Source organism: Carassius gibelio, chromosome A11 (assembly GCF_023724105.1).
Source record: "Carassius gibelio isolate Cgi1373 ecotype wild population from Czech Republic chromosome A11, carGib1.2-hapl.c, whole genome shotgun sequence".
In the NCBI taxonomy this organism is placed as follows: Eukaryota; Metazoa; Chordata; class Actinopteri; order Cypriniformes; family Cyprinidae; genus Carassius; species Carassius gibelio.
In genome coordinates, this window is record NC_068381.1 from 21,979,573 (window position 1) to 21,994,486 (window position 14,914).

Genomic DNA, 14,914 nt, shown 5'->3' on the forward strand with positions numbered 1-14,914 from the left:
TTTATGATTTTCTTTAATCTTCTGAATCTTTTCCAAATATCATGAGACCCAGCTATGGAGTTTTTGTCTCTTTAGTGGACATTATATTTAAGTGAATTTCTATGAGACCCCAGTTGTAAGTCTGGATGTCAAGAGCGCATTCAGGGCTTTTTTTTTTTTTTTTTTTTTTTTTTTTTTCTAGAAATACCAAATATTTGGAAGTTTCTCCACGAGTCCACGACCACTCCCTCCAGAACTTATATCTTATAAATACCCGAAATAGTATGTAATGTAGCTATGTTTTATTTAACATGTTTTATTGTTTTGTTATGTAGCTGTAAGTTTGTGTTTAATATTTGTTTTATTTGGGTAACAGGGAAAATGATGGCAAGTTAAGAACAAATGTTCCAGTAGCATTAATAGAACATTTGTTCAACGATATCTGGTTCGTTCACAAAAACATTATTTATACATCGCTCACGGAAGGTTTTGTTATTTATTTATTTGATTATTTAATGTTTTAGTTGGAGATTCTTCTAGCGTTTTTTTTTTAACGATCTGCTTTTAGAACGTTCAGAGAATATTCAAAAATAATTCCCTTATTTGCAAAATTCTAGAATGGAACATTGAATCTCCTTATGTTTTCTATACCATTCGCATAAGAAACACACACACACACACACACACACACAACACAACACACATATATATAAACTGGACGTTTTGAATGTTCAGCAAACATAAATGTTTTTAACTTAATGGGAAAACCTTCAAATAGCCTAGTCTACCCTAAATATCAGAAGAAAAGTGTCTCTTTTAGCTGTGTGTTGATGGGAACTGTTGACCGCTGTGAGTCAGTCTGATCTGATCTATCTGACAGTATTTCGCCTCTCATCAGCCTCTATCATAAAGAGCCCACAGGAGGGCGTCACAGGCTAATGAATCTGTAGTTCCTCTGAGAAATCACAAATGTGTTTAAAATAACAACTATGACGTAGGAAATTATAAATTCACTTTCATCTTTTAAACTCACGAAGGATCCAGTAACAACAAATTAGGCTATATGTTTCATAATAACCAAATGCACGTTTCCCCCTCAGCACCCGCTCGTGCACGCGCACGCGCGCCCGCTCTCCTCCCTCACCGCTGCTGTGTGGTAAGTTCAGTAATCACACCCCACACTGCTGTAGCTGTCAAACTGAAGCGCGCGCGCTGCTCTTCTGTGCATCCTCGTCTGTTCTCATCTCCATGGCCACATCAGATGGATCAGAAGATCGCGTTGTGCGGAGAGGAAGATCTCACAGTGACCCGAGCATTACCGACGCGCGTGTCGTCTATACGAACAGCACAGGTGAGTGATCTACATACAGAAAACCGTTTCTGATTTTAACATGGCGGAGGGATAGTTAGGTATAGGAGCAGCGGCCGTTTTTCGAGAAAACAGAACAGTAATATTGGCGTGACTGGATGTCTATATTCCAGCATCGCCCACAGGCTGTGGATGAAATGGCTCAGTGCTGTTCCTCCTGTGTGCGGTGCTGGTGCTGATGCTGATGCTGATGCTGCTGTGACGCGCCGGGCTTCCCCGTGACTGATGGATGCACATCCTGACATGTCCAGCCTCATGAGCTCGTTTCAGTATTTGGTTAAAGCCTGATATTAAAAGCGACATGTTTGCCCAGTCTTTTTACCTTCAGTGTCCTCTGCGTTTGCCCAGCAGCACACATGACTAATCACAGCTGTGAATCATGTCTTTTACTGACCTTTATATGCACTAGACTGTGATTCATCCTGCAGCTGGAAGGATGACTGAATGAAGGATGAGCCTTTATTACTTCAAGTGTTTGTAATGGCTTCATTAGAGGGGATGAATACAATTAACTGAGACAGGCCTAACTTATCACAGAGATCCTTTCCAATCATACAGTCGTTGAGGGCCAAACTACTACCTTCTGCTAGTGAGAGGACATGAGAAAGCAGCTGTTAGTAGAAGCTGTTGTTTCTGACTAGTTCTGTAGTGCTGAAATGGGTTTGTATCTGCCGCAGTAAACATTTGCTTAACTCTGGAATTTGTGATAATCAACATTTATTATTTCTGAACGTACTTCTGCATCACTATGTGGGAAACTACTCGCTCTGTAAGGCTAATGTGGGATTAGTGACTGAAATGTGTTAAAAGCTCTCTGTTTGGACACAGACAGGTGGTGAACATTTATCCTTGGATTTGTCACCGATCACACCGGCCCATAACATATCAACGGCTTAATGCTATCTACATAGTTGCTTATTTAACTGCTTTCCCAGATGATGTAGCGTTAAAGTGCAATAGATACTGCGGTAAAATCAGCATCTGTAGTCAAAACCGTATTTATATCCTTCTGCAACTAATACAGGGAATGTTTGTTTGACAGCTGCTTGTCGCTTGTGTTTTATTATGCGAAGTTGATGTAACTTAATCCCTGTTGGGGAAAGTGAAATCTGATTACGTAATTCACACTGTTTGTAATGTTACACTGAACTTAACATCACTGCCTTGTTGTGCACTTCAAATCTTAAAACTAGAAAATATGATATTACTTTCATAAAACACCACTCACCAACACCGCTTTTTAACACATTTAAGGAAAACATACTTTAAAAAAAAGTCTGTAAAGTACAATAAATAATCATGTTTTAATTATCGTTTGTTGTGCTTTAAAGAAGTGCACACATGTCAAATCTCTATTAATTAACTTCTGGAACTCAGTTGGTGTAAAGAATTTTTTATTACATAACCTAACATGCATTGATGTGGAAACATCTGAATACACTGGTTCTGATGAAGTCAAAAGTATTATTCAGTGTGACTGAATCAACCTAATGAAGTTACACAAACAAACGCTGTTTTTAAAAATTAAACTGCACATTTGTACTTTTACAGTGTACAGCATGACTTGCAATGCCAAGGTCATGTTTGACAAGGAACACATTTACTGAGAAATCTATGCACAGTGAAGTGATTTGAACAGAGCAAAATATAATCTTTAAAAGATACACAGAGTTTTATTTAACATTTAATGGCAATTAAACTATATACAAGCAGAAATTCTGCTGTGTAACTATTTTCCCCTGAATGCCTTCTAAAAAGAAAAGCAAAACAAACCCAGGTTTGTCAGTTTATATGTCAAACCGTCTCTTCCTGTCAAAGTGGGAATTTATTGTCCTTAATCAGCAGCAGACGTGGACTTATACTTTTCAAACTGGTTGTGTGACATTATTGGTGAAAAAAACAACAACCTTTTTTACAAGATATAACCAGCTCCGAAAAGTGTGAATGGGAAAATATGCCGAATACAGTAGACACAGCATCTGTTTTGATGGTAAATTTGCTGAAATTGTTTTTGGAAATCATTCGTTTTTCATTTAAAATAAAACTAGCTAAGTCACAATTACAAAATTTGATAGTATTGTACAATTATAATATAACAAAATGAAACAAACTACATAAAAGCATAAAAAAGCAAAGACACTCATTATAGAAGTAGAGTTAAGAGATTATTTTTGGGTAGAAAAGGTGCATCCCATCTTACTCCGACCATAGTGATGTCATAAATACTCCTAAATAAGACCTTGCCAGAAGGACTTGAAAAGCACTTGTTAACAGTGTTGTAATTGAGACAAGCTCATGAGCTCACAAGCTATATGATCCCATCATATACACCAGTCAGCACAGACCATAACATGTATCTGTAGTGACTGGACAAGACCAAGACCATGGAAATACTGTCCCAAAGTACTGGACAATACAATATGTGCTTTTTCAGATGAGGAGAAGATATCTTCCCTTAAAATACGCCCCAGTCCATATAATCACATCTCAGTGCACATCAGAATATTGGCAGCATGCTGCATAACAAAATAGGAGCTGGCAGTGATGCCAGTGGCCAAGTCTTCTCGTCTCTTTCACTGAGAACAAAGCCTTCCATCCCTGCAGCACACCCACTGCGGCTTTGATCTCGCCTCTTGAGAAACAGCCAAAGAGATAAACAGATACTGTACAGGAGGCGACGCTGAGGAGAGGACATGACGAGGTGTCCGAACAAGAGAGAAATAGGAATGTTTGGGCCACGTTTCTGTATTATTCAGGGCTGAATGGTCGCACAGATTGTTTAGGGCACAGATGTAGCCCACACTAGCTAAACATTGGCATGTTCTCACTGGTCTCCCTGCAGTCAGTGCAGTATTGTGGAGTATCCACACTGTGCTGGAGAGCAGCAGGCCACTGAAGACTCTCTCAATGTTATAGCTGTGTGTAGTTCACTGCACATGACTCATCAGCTGCTGAAGCAACATTTCATACAGGCCACGAACTGTAATTTCCACTGACATTCACATGCCTTAGATTGATTATTTGTGTATGTAATAAGGTTATGCAGGGGTCATGTATTGTTGTAGCCCTCAAACAGGTTTGCCTTTTTTTTTTCTTTGACAAGGATAAGTTTTCAACGTGTATTTACCAAGCGACAACCTCCCACTCTCTGGATGTTTGAGGCTGGCTGCAGAAGGGAGTCAGTCCCATAGACTCCCATGTTAAAATGCCCAACTTTACAGCAGAAGAAAGCATGTTTACAGCCTGGGTCAAAAGTGATTTTGGCCTATGTAGCTAATTTCATCCTTCATGACAACTGTGAGGGGGTTGAATTTTTTTATAACTCATCCTTTTTAAATTATATTAAGCCTTAAAGTTCTGCATAATTAAGGGCGTGGCCACTTGAGTGACAGGTGGATTGAAGCTACTGTCACCGTCCTCAAGCTAGGTGGGCGTGGTTTCAGCAACCTGCTCTCACCTTTTTGCCCATTTTTGATTATCTGGGAGTGACGCGCAGCCAAAATGATGACGGCGGGCTCGTCCTACTTTTGGCTTCAAGAACGCTCTTCGGAAACCTATGGTTGACGTCACGGACACTACGTCCATGTTTTTATACAGTCTATGGTATTTTTCACCTGCCAGACAACAAAATAGGTTTTCATCGATAATTTATTTATTAATCTCTTGAATCATATTATATATATATATAGGGACTACATAATAACTCAGAGACTTAGGGGGACATTTTTTACTTCTTATTGGTAAAAAAAAAAATACAATAAAAATATCCACACACTATACAACACATAACATCATGGAATACCATACAGTAAACCCCTGGCGAACATGTGATCAGTTCACTGGAAAAATCACCACTTGTGTTCTCTACAGAAAGTGTAAAAATCCTCCTGACATCTTTCCTCCATACCGATCTTAGATCAGTTTAGCTCTGTATGAAGTCTGCAGATGGTTAGTGTTTGAGATGAAGGAGCTGGTCACAGATCAGTATGAAGCTTTGCAGATCAGTCTCTTTGTCCCCAGGGTGGCTCCAGGGTGTCTTGAGCTGGATTATACTCCTCCTCTAACCCACAGGAAGCTGTTGGATCAGTTTTGCATGTACATCAAAGAGAACCCCACTGATTCTCCCTTATTTTCATTGGATGTTCCACCAATTTTAGGACTATTAGATTAAGACCCCCCCCCCCACCTCATTTGTGTTCATGTTTTATTAATCAGCCATCTATATTTAGTCGTTGTAGGACGTTTGCAGTGAATATTCAGAGCAGTGATTAATCCAGAGCATGCAGGAGGGAGATGTAAGCGCACTGCTTTAGTAATGTGTGTGCTGAGCTAGTGTTGAGGTCGAGGACAACACAGACCTGCCAGCTCCATTTCCTTCCAACCGTCTGAAAGTACAATCAAATCAGCCCAAATAGTTAAAAAGTGAAGTTGTAAGGGGGAGGGAATGTGTAAAACATTGTGAATGAGTTGTGTTCTACAAACCCGATTCCAAAAAAGTTGGGACACTGTACTAATTGTGATTAAAAAAGGAATGGAATAATTTACAAATCCCATGAATTTATATTTTTTTCACCTTAGAATATAGATAACATATCAAATGTTGAAAGTGAGACATTTTGAAATGTCATGCCAAATATTGGCTCATTTTGGATTTTGGTAGCAGTAAGAGGCCGGAAAAGTTAAAGGTAAATAAGGAACAGCTGGAGGAGCTGTTTGAAATTTAGTAGGTCAACTGTTAAGATGATTGAGTATAAAAAGAGCCTCTCAGTGTCTCTCAGAAGTCAAGATGGGCAGAGGATCACCAATTCCCCCAATGCTGCGGAGAAAAATAGTGTATTAAATCAGAAAGGAGTTTCTCAGAGAAAAATTGTGAAGAGTTTGAAGTTATCGTCATCTACAGACACAGATTTTATGTGGGCCTGGTCAGCCATTGTTTGTTTCTTTAACTTTCTCTATCATAAATTTGAGCTTTGCGTAATTGATTTGCTGATTTAGTGTCCATTTTCTAGTGAATTTTGGGTTGAATGAAATCATTGGATCTGTAAACTTCACATAAAACGAAAGAAAATTTTAAGCAGAGACAGAAGTGAGCAGAAATCAAAAGCAATAATTGTAGTTCAAGGGTGTAACGATATTGCATTCGTAATCATCTGGAAGAAGGAGGCGGGAACCGGCGCACAATCAAAACATTTTAATAATTGAAAAATAAACACAAAACAGCACACCAGCCCCTCACGGACGACTGGTGCGCTCAAAATAAAAAGCAAACATATAAAATAATGTCCCAGGCCTGGTCCTCTCTCGTCCTTCACTATAGTCGCTCCAGTTTTATATCCTTCCATCTCCTACGTGGGACTCGATACTGGCGGTGGGGCGCAGGTGCAGCTCATCTCTAATCACTACACCTGGCCTCACTCCTCGTTCCCACACCTCTCGGCCCCGCCCCACTCGCCACAAAGGGTAAGATAATATTGGTATTAGGAATCTTATGGAATTAAACAAATCTGATTCCATTTCCATCAACCTAGTCTCATGAGAAATGCATCTAGTTTATGAAATGGCAAGTTTGTGTGAATTTATACAGTTTCATTTGCATAAAAATAATAATAATAAAAAAAACATACAAATGAGACTATATGAATACACACAAATTTGCAGTTCATCAAATGCAAATTGTAAAGAATTGGGTCCGTGTACTTTTGCATCCATTCAGTTAAAAATGTGTGAAGGTGAAAATGAGTTTGGGTCTACTTAATCTATTAATCAGTGCCCTGATTGCACACATACAGCACATAGAAGCCTATTTGACATCTGCAAAACTTATTTTTTTGAGTGTTTGCTCATCTGCAATACATATGCAATACTATAGGATGTTTTCTATCAGATGTCAGATAGATGTTTAGAAGATGTCCATAAGATAAATTCAAAAAAGTCATCCTCACATAGCATCGGGGTAATAATCACCCTGTCTTTATCTAATTTGTGATAATGACTTTACCGCAAGGACTCTGTATCCACTGTCCTGTTTGCATTATAATATGTCCTGACCTCTGTTATTAAAGCTGTGTATAGAATCGGGACATTTAGTCCTGTGACATTATTTGAGGCATGCTGGGAAGTGTCAGGAAAAGAAGGAGGTCTATAAAAAGGCACCTGCCTGCATGTTCCCCTGAGGACTGGGAAAACGGTGCTAAAGAGGGAGGTTAAGAGACGAGAGGCCCTGCCAAATGGATCTGCAGGGGTGGAGCATTTCTACAGCCTCTGTGGAAGACTCAGTACTGCTGAGACGACAGTTATTCCAGTTTGTTTACACCGTGGAAGACTTTAGTACATCCCAAAACAGTAGGGACTGTATGTTGAGACTTCTGAGGAATGAGTCAGATCTGGTGGCTTGTGGGGGATTGCAGGGGCTTTTGGTTCCCATCCAGTGTCACTGTGGTCGGTCTGTGACTAGCGTACGATGTCGAGGCAATTGTTACGTGTCCACCTGGCCGACAGCAGGGGGTTACGGTGTGCTGCGCTTTGGTGTCACCAATGACCCATCAGTCTTAAGTGACCTTCAGTTTCACTGTGTATGTGCAGAGCTTTGTGGTCGGAGCCATACAGTACCAGTGTTACAATGCAGCATTAGAGCTGGGTCCATATACACGGGAGTATATTTTACAAGAAAATAGAGTCTCAGTCTTTCTAATTTGATGTCTAAATACATTTGTAACTTGCTGTTTCGCTGTAAATATTTGTGAAAAGTGTTAGCGACATTACTGAATGAAAATTGTTTCAAAGTAAATCCTACTCCATTTTTTTTTTGGTGTAGAATTGCATTGAAAATTCGTTAAAATTTCACAAAAAAAAATCAAACAATCAATATTGTATTAAACCTACTTTGCTTAAATCAATGCATCAATATCATGGTAAACAATTTATATATATATATATATATATATATATATATATATATATATATATATATATATATATATTTAATTTAGGATTGCCTGGAATGCTCTGTATTCAGTGGTGTTACTAAAATAAGCAATTACTCCACTGACAAATCTTTGGATGCTAATTATTGCTATAGTTATCTTTATAGTTATCTTCATTAGTGTGAGCACATCTGTAGGCTGTTACCCTGAGGATAACAAGAATATTCACAAATAATGACACAGTTAATTAGTCAACACTAAGCCTAAAACACCAGAATACCAAGAAACTTTGCAGCCCATTGTATCAGTTGAATATGATCGGAAGCAAATGTTTTTGCATTCCTTTTGATAATTATTTTGGTCTTCATAGGGTGAAGTAAATGCCTGTTGAAAGTCTAGGTGCAGTGTTTTTCTGCATCACACTGTGTGCTCTTTCAGGGCTCTACTCTCCACTGAGTTCGTTTAGGAATAGTTGTAATCTGTCATGCTGACAGCAGCGTTTGTAAAACCGAATACATACGCTTGTAGTCAAACTCAGATTACTGACTTCTTCAGTTCCCCTCCCACACAGTACCAGGCAGAGCTTTCCCTGACTTCCCAAACTGAGCCCCACGGTGGGCAGAACTATGATGTCACTGTCAGCCAGTCGATTCCCAGGACCGTGACACACCTCACTCCCATTCGATGGTTCGGATGAGTGACGGGAAGGCGGGACCCTCTGATTGAAGCTAGCTGGAGCCTGAAAGAGAAAGTGGGAGTGTTTGTTTTTGCACTGACCAGCTCGCAAAAGCAGGCTTGAGAGAGCAGAGAGATTATGAACTGTAGCCATCACTCAAGACGCTCCACACTTCATTAAATCGACATTTGCACACGCCGCCAGAGAGCAGATTAGCTCAGATGCCAACAGCTCTTGAGAAACGAGACAGCGGGAAACGACTGGCATGCAAGACAACTACTCTTTTCTTTGGATGCACACCAGTCAGCATAAACCAGAGGATGCAAATCAAACCAGAACAATGGGTTATGATGGAAACGTGGGGTGCCAATCTGTTATATTAAAGGAAGAATTCACCCAGAAATAAAACATTTGCTAAAAAATCCCATATGTATATGTGTTTGCTTTTTCATGTGAACAGATTCGGAGAAACTTAGCATTACAGTTAATGGGTGCCATCTACAGAGACTGGAAAACTGGGTTGGGCTTTCTGGGATGGTACTTAAATGGTTCAGATCATACTTAGAAGGGAGAGGCTATTATGTGAGTCTAGGAGAGCATAAGTCTAAGTGGACGTCCATGACATGCGGAGTCCCACAAGGGTCAATTATTGTACCGCTTAATCGGTTAAACAAGGAGAAAACTGAAGTCATTGCATTTGGAAACAAAGATGAAGTGTTCAAGGTGAATGCATACCTTGACTCTAGGGGTCAAACAACTTAACATCAAGTCAGGATCTTGGTGTGATTCTGGAGACAGATCTTAGTTTCAGTAGTCATGTAAGAGCTCATCCAGAACGCTGCTGCCAGGATTCTGACTAGAACCAGAAAATCTGAGCATATCTCACCAGTCCTCAGGTCCTTACACTGGCTTCCAGTTACATTTAGGATTGATTTTAAAGTACAACAGATATGTTCAATAAATATAAACCTAACAGACCACTCAGGATCGAGTCAGGATCGAGTTAGAAATGCCAAGGGTTCACACAAAACAAGGGGAATCTGCTTTTAGTTACTATGCTTCCCGCAGCTGGAACAAGAGATCAGATACGCTAAAACACTAGTCACATTTAAATCCAGACTCAAAACTCATCAATCAATCAATCACCTTTATTTATATAGTGCTTTAAACAAAATACATTGCGCCAAAGCACTGAACAACATTCATTTGGAAAACAGTGTCTCAATAATGCAAAATGATAGTTAAAGGCAGTTCATCATTGAATTCAGTGATGTCATCTCTGTTCAGTTGAAATAGTGTCTGTTTTAATTTGCAATCAAGTCAACGATATCGCTGTAGATGAAGTGACCCCAACTAAGCAAGCCAGAGGCGACAGCGGCAAGGAACCGAAACTCCATCGGTGACAGAATGGAGAAAAAAACCTTGGGAGAAACCAGGCTCAGTTGGGGGGCCAGTTCTCCTCTGACCAGACGAAACCAGTAGTTCAATTCCATGCTGCAGCAAAGTCAGATTGTGCAGAAGAATCATCTGTTTCCTGTGGTCTTGTCCTGGTGGTCCTCTGAGACAAGGTCTTTACAGGGGATCTGTATCTGGGGCTCTAGTTGTCCTGGTCTCCGCTGTCTTTCAGGGCAGTAGAGGTCCTTTCTAGGTGCTGATCCACCATCTGGTCTGGATACGTACTGGATCCGGGTGACTGCAGTGACCCTCTGATCTGGACACAGACTGGATCTGGTGGCCACGGTGACCTCGGAACAAGAGAGAAACAGACAAATATTAGCGTAGATGCCATTCTTCTAATGATGTAGAAAGTACGGTGTTATGTGAAGTGTTCCGGTTCCAGTTTACCTAATTAATGCAGCCTAAAAATCCTTTAACGGATTTGGATATTAAAAGCATATTAGTATGTTATGTGTATGCCAGGTTAAAGAGATGGGTCTTTAATCTAGATTTAAACTGCAAGAGTGTGTCTGCCTCCCGAACAATGTTAGGTAGGTTATTCCAGAGTTTAGGCGCCAAATAGGAAAAGGATCTGCCGCCCGCAGTTGATTTAGATATTCTAGGTATTATCAAATTGCCTGAGTTTTGAGAACGTAGCGGACGTAGAGGAGTATAATGTAAAAGGAGCTCATTCAAATACTGAGGTGCTAAACCATTCAGGGCTTTATAAGTAATAAGTAATATTTTAAAATCTATACGATGTTTGATGGGGAGCCAGTGCAGTGTGGACAGGACCGGGCTAATATGGTCATACTTCCTGGTTCTAGTAAGAACTCTTGCTGCTGCATTTTGGACTAGCTGTAGTTTGTTTACCAAGCGTGCAGAACAACCACCCAATAAAGCATTACAATAGTCTAACCTTGAAGTCATAAATGCATGGATTAACATTTCTGCATTTGACATTGAGAGCATAGGCCGTAATTTAGATATATTTTTGAGATGGAAAAATGCAGTTTTACAAATGCTAGAAACGTGGCTTTCTAAGGAAAGATTGCGATCAAGTAGCACACCTAGGTTCCTAACTGATGACGAAGAATTGACAGAGCAACCATCAAGTCTTAGACAGTGTTCTAGGTTATTACAAGTAGAGTTTTTAGGCCCTATGATTAACACCTCTGTTTTTTCTGAATTTAGCAGTAAGAAATTACTCGTCATCCAATTTTTTATATCGACTATGCATTCCATTAGTTTTTCAAATTGGTGTGTTTCACCGGGCTGCGAGGAAATATAGAGCTGCGTATCATCAGCATAACAGTGAAAGCTAACACCATGTTTCCTGATGATATCTCCCAAGGGTAACATATAAAGCGTGAAGAGTAGCGGCCCTAGAACTGAGCCTTGAGGTACTCCATACTGCACTTGTGATCGATATGATACATCTTCATTCACTGCTACGAACTGATGGCGGTCATATAAGTACGATTTAAACCATGCTAATGCACTTCCACTGATGCCAACAAAGTGTTCAAGTCTATGCAAAAGAATGTTGTGGTCAATTGTGTCAAACGCAGCACTAAGATCCAATAAAACTAATAGAGAGATACACCCACGATCAGATGATAAGAGCAGATCATTTGTAACTCTAAGGAGAGCTGTCTCAGTACTATGATACGGTCTAAATCCTGACTGGAAATCCTCACATATACCATTTTTCTCTAAGAAGGAATATAATTGTGAGGATACCACCTTTTCTAGTATCTTGGACAGAAAAGGGAGATTCGAGATTGGTCTATAATTAACTAGTTCTCTGGGGTCAAGTTGTGGCTTTTTTATGAGAGGCTTAATAACAGCCAGTTTGAAGGTTTTGGGGACATGTCCTAATAACAATGAGGAATTAATAATAGTCATCTGTTTAGCTGTGCATTTACTGAATGAGAACTGTAAAATGTTTGAACTATATTTTATGTATAATAATTTCCTATTTTTAACCATTTTAAATTAATTTTAAATCAATTCCTTTTTTTAATGTTGTGTTTTTTATGATTATTTTACTTCCTTTTATGTAAAGCACTTTGAATTACCAATTACCAATAAGGATTTTTTTTTTTTCACACAGTAAAGTAAAATACAAAGTGCCGGGTGAGTAAACAATGACATAATTTCACATTTTTTGCTGAAATATTCCTCTTTAGTTTTAGTTTGCATTATTTCTTTCATGGCTTTCTCAGTTTAGGCCCTGTCCCGTGATCAGTCCATGTTGGCATCCATCTAATTTGCCTCACTTCTATTCAATGCATGGCAAGGAAATTTCATACACAAATGTGCTATAAAAAATAAACTTGCCTTGCCATGCATTGGCAGCCCAAAATGTGAAATTCTGTCATTGTTTATACCCGGCACGTTGTATTTTACTTTATTGTGTAAAAAAAAAAGAAAGAAAATAAATTATTTTTATTGCACATTTCCATGTAATTATAAAGGGAACTGAAGTGTTCAAGCTCCAAAAATGGAGTGTTCACCCCCCAAAAGAATAAAAGTATCTCTATGGCTTATAGTGCACTATATTCCAATTCTTCCAAAGTCATCTGATGGACTGTTGTGGTAAATCAATGAATGGACATCAATACTGTTCTACTACTGATGAATTCATTCATCCACCACAGAGTTTCAGTTTAAGGTTATCTGTGTTTACAGTTTTGTTACTCTATTATTCAAACCAGTTGTGAACCACAGAATATCCCATTCGGTCATGTGTGTTTCGGGGGTTGGGTTTCTGACCCACATAGGTGGTCCCATATGTCGTTCAATCATATGTTATGCTTTTTTATTTCCATGCCATGCTGATTTGAAATGGCCCTAAGGGAGAACAGTTAAGAGCCATCAGCCATGCACTCCTGACTGCTGCAAGTGTCTTTATGAATGATGCACACATTGACCTAAATGCTTGCAGAACTGAATAACACCAAAATACACACATTCACACATACATTCTTGCTCTCTGAGATGCCTCGTAAATAATATGTTTCCTAGATGTCAACATGCCAATCTGAGAAAAAAAAGCTGTAATGAATATATATAAGTCATACAGCATGAAAATGTCGGATGTTTTGCATGTGGAATGGAGAGCTTTTCCCTCATTTTGGGCGGTAATTAGGGCAGCATGCTGATGCCCAGCAGGACGGATGTAGCTGCCGCTCACCCACACATCAAAGGAAGCGCGAGAACGAGCGACTGAGAGAAAAACAACACACTCAGAGAGGTCATGAGTCAGGACTCATCCTCAGTCCCCTCTGATTGTGCTCTCATTAGAGACGGTTGAAAACAACTATATACTGTACATGTGAGATGTTTATGGTCCAAACGTCCAGGACTGTCATCCTTCCAGGCAACAGCAAAACCCACTTTGAAAATATGACTGATTATTTAAATGTTTTGCATAGTAAACATTTTCAAACTCGATTACTCTTTTATATATATATATATATATATATATATATATATATATATATATATATATATATATATATATATATATACCATGGACTATACTTAAGTGCAAACTGAATGTAATGTTTTTAGACACTTAACTGAAAGTGATTTACATTTAAGTGAAAATGTAAAATAGTTTAAGTTTATACCGAATCAAATCAATAAGTGGAAAAATACCAAGTGTTTTTTGACTCACTCAAGAAGGTTTTACATTACACTTAAGTGCATCTTTATATGTAAATTCATAATTATATTGTGTATGAATTATGGTTAAAGTGTATAGCTGAATGTACTCATAAGCATTTATGATAAACTAAAATACACTTCAATGTCATTTCTAGTTTGAATGTAATGTATTTTAATATATCTGTAGTTACACATTTGACGATCACATGATGAAGCTGCAATTTAGTACATGCAAAATATATTAACTGAAATGTAATACTGAATAACACACTAGATTATAGAGTTTATTACAAAGCACACTTTTTAAAAGTACACATACAGTCATGGGCAAAAATATGGGCACCCTTGGTAAATATGATCAAAGAAGGCTGTGAAAATTCACAAAAATGTATCCTTTCATTGAATAATACGAATTTATAATGGGAGGAAATATCATTATGAAATAAATGTTTTTCTCTAATACACATTGGCCACAGTTAATGGCACTCTTTTATTCAATATATTTTGAAACCTCCATTTGCCAGTTTAACAGCTCTGAGTTTTCTCCTATAATACCTGATGAGGTTAGAGAACACCTGACGAGAGATCAGAGACCATTCCTTCATCCAGAATCACTCCAGACCCGTCAGATTCCCAGCTTCTCCTCTTCAGTTCACTCCTCTCATGTTCTGTAGGGTTCAGGTCAGAGGACTGGAATGGCTATAGCAGAAGCTTAGTTTTGGGTTTCGGGTTTTTGAGGTTTGTGTTTGGATTATTGTACGGTTGAATAATCCAAACATGGCCCATTATAAGATTTCTAACAGAGTCAGTCACTTTTTGATTTTTTATCTGTTGGTATTTGATAGAATCCATGAT

General features: G+C 38.8%; 1 protein-coding gene across 2 annotated transcripts in view; it reads left to right on the forward strand.

Annotated features, from left to right (window-relative positions):
- The first annotated feature begins 1,141 nt into the window (after positions 1-1,141).
- The window catches only part of LOC128022666 (phosphatase and actin regulator 3), a 48,207-nt gene continuing 34,434 nt past the window's right edge, over positions 1,142-14,914 (forward strand). For both annotated transcript variants that reach the window (XM_052610447.1, XM_052610448.1), the window contains exon 1: positions 1,142-1,330. In XM_052610447.1, the coding sequence (XP_052466407.1) occupies positions 1,228-1,330 (103 nt within the window). In that variant the 5' untranslated portion in view covers positions 1,142-1,227. The remainder of the gene's footprint in view (positions 1,331-14,914) is intronic.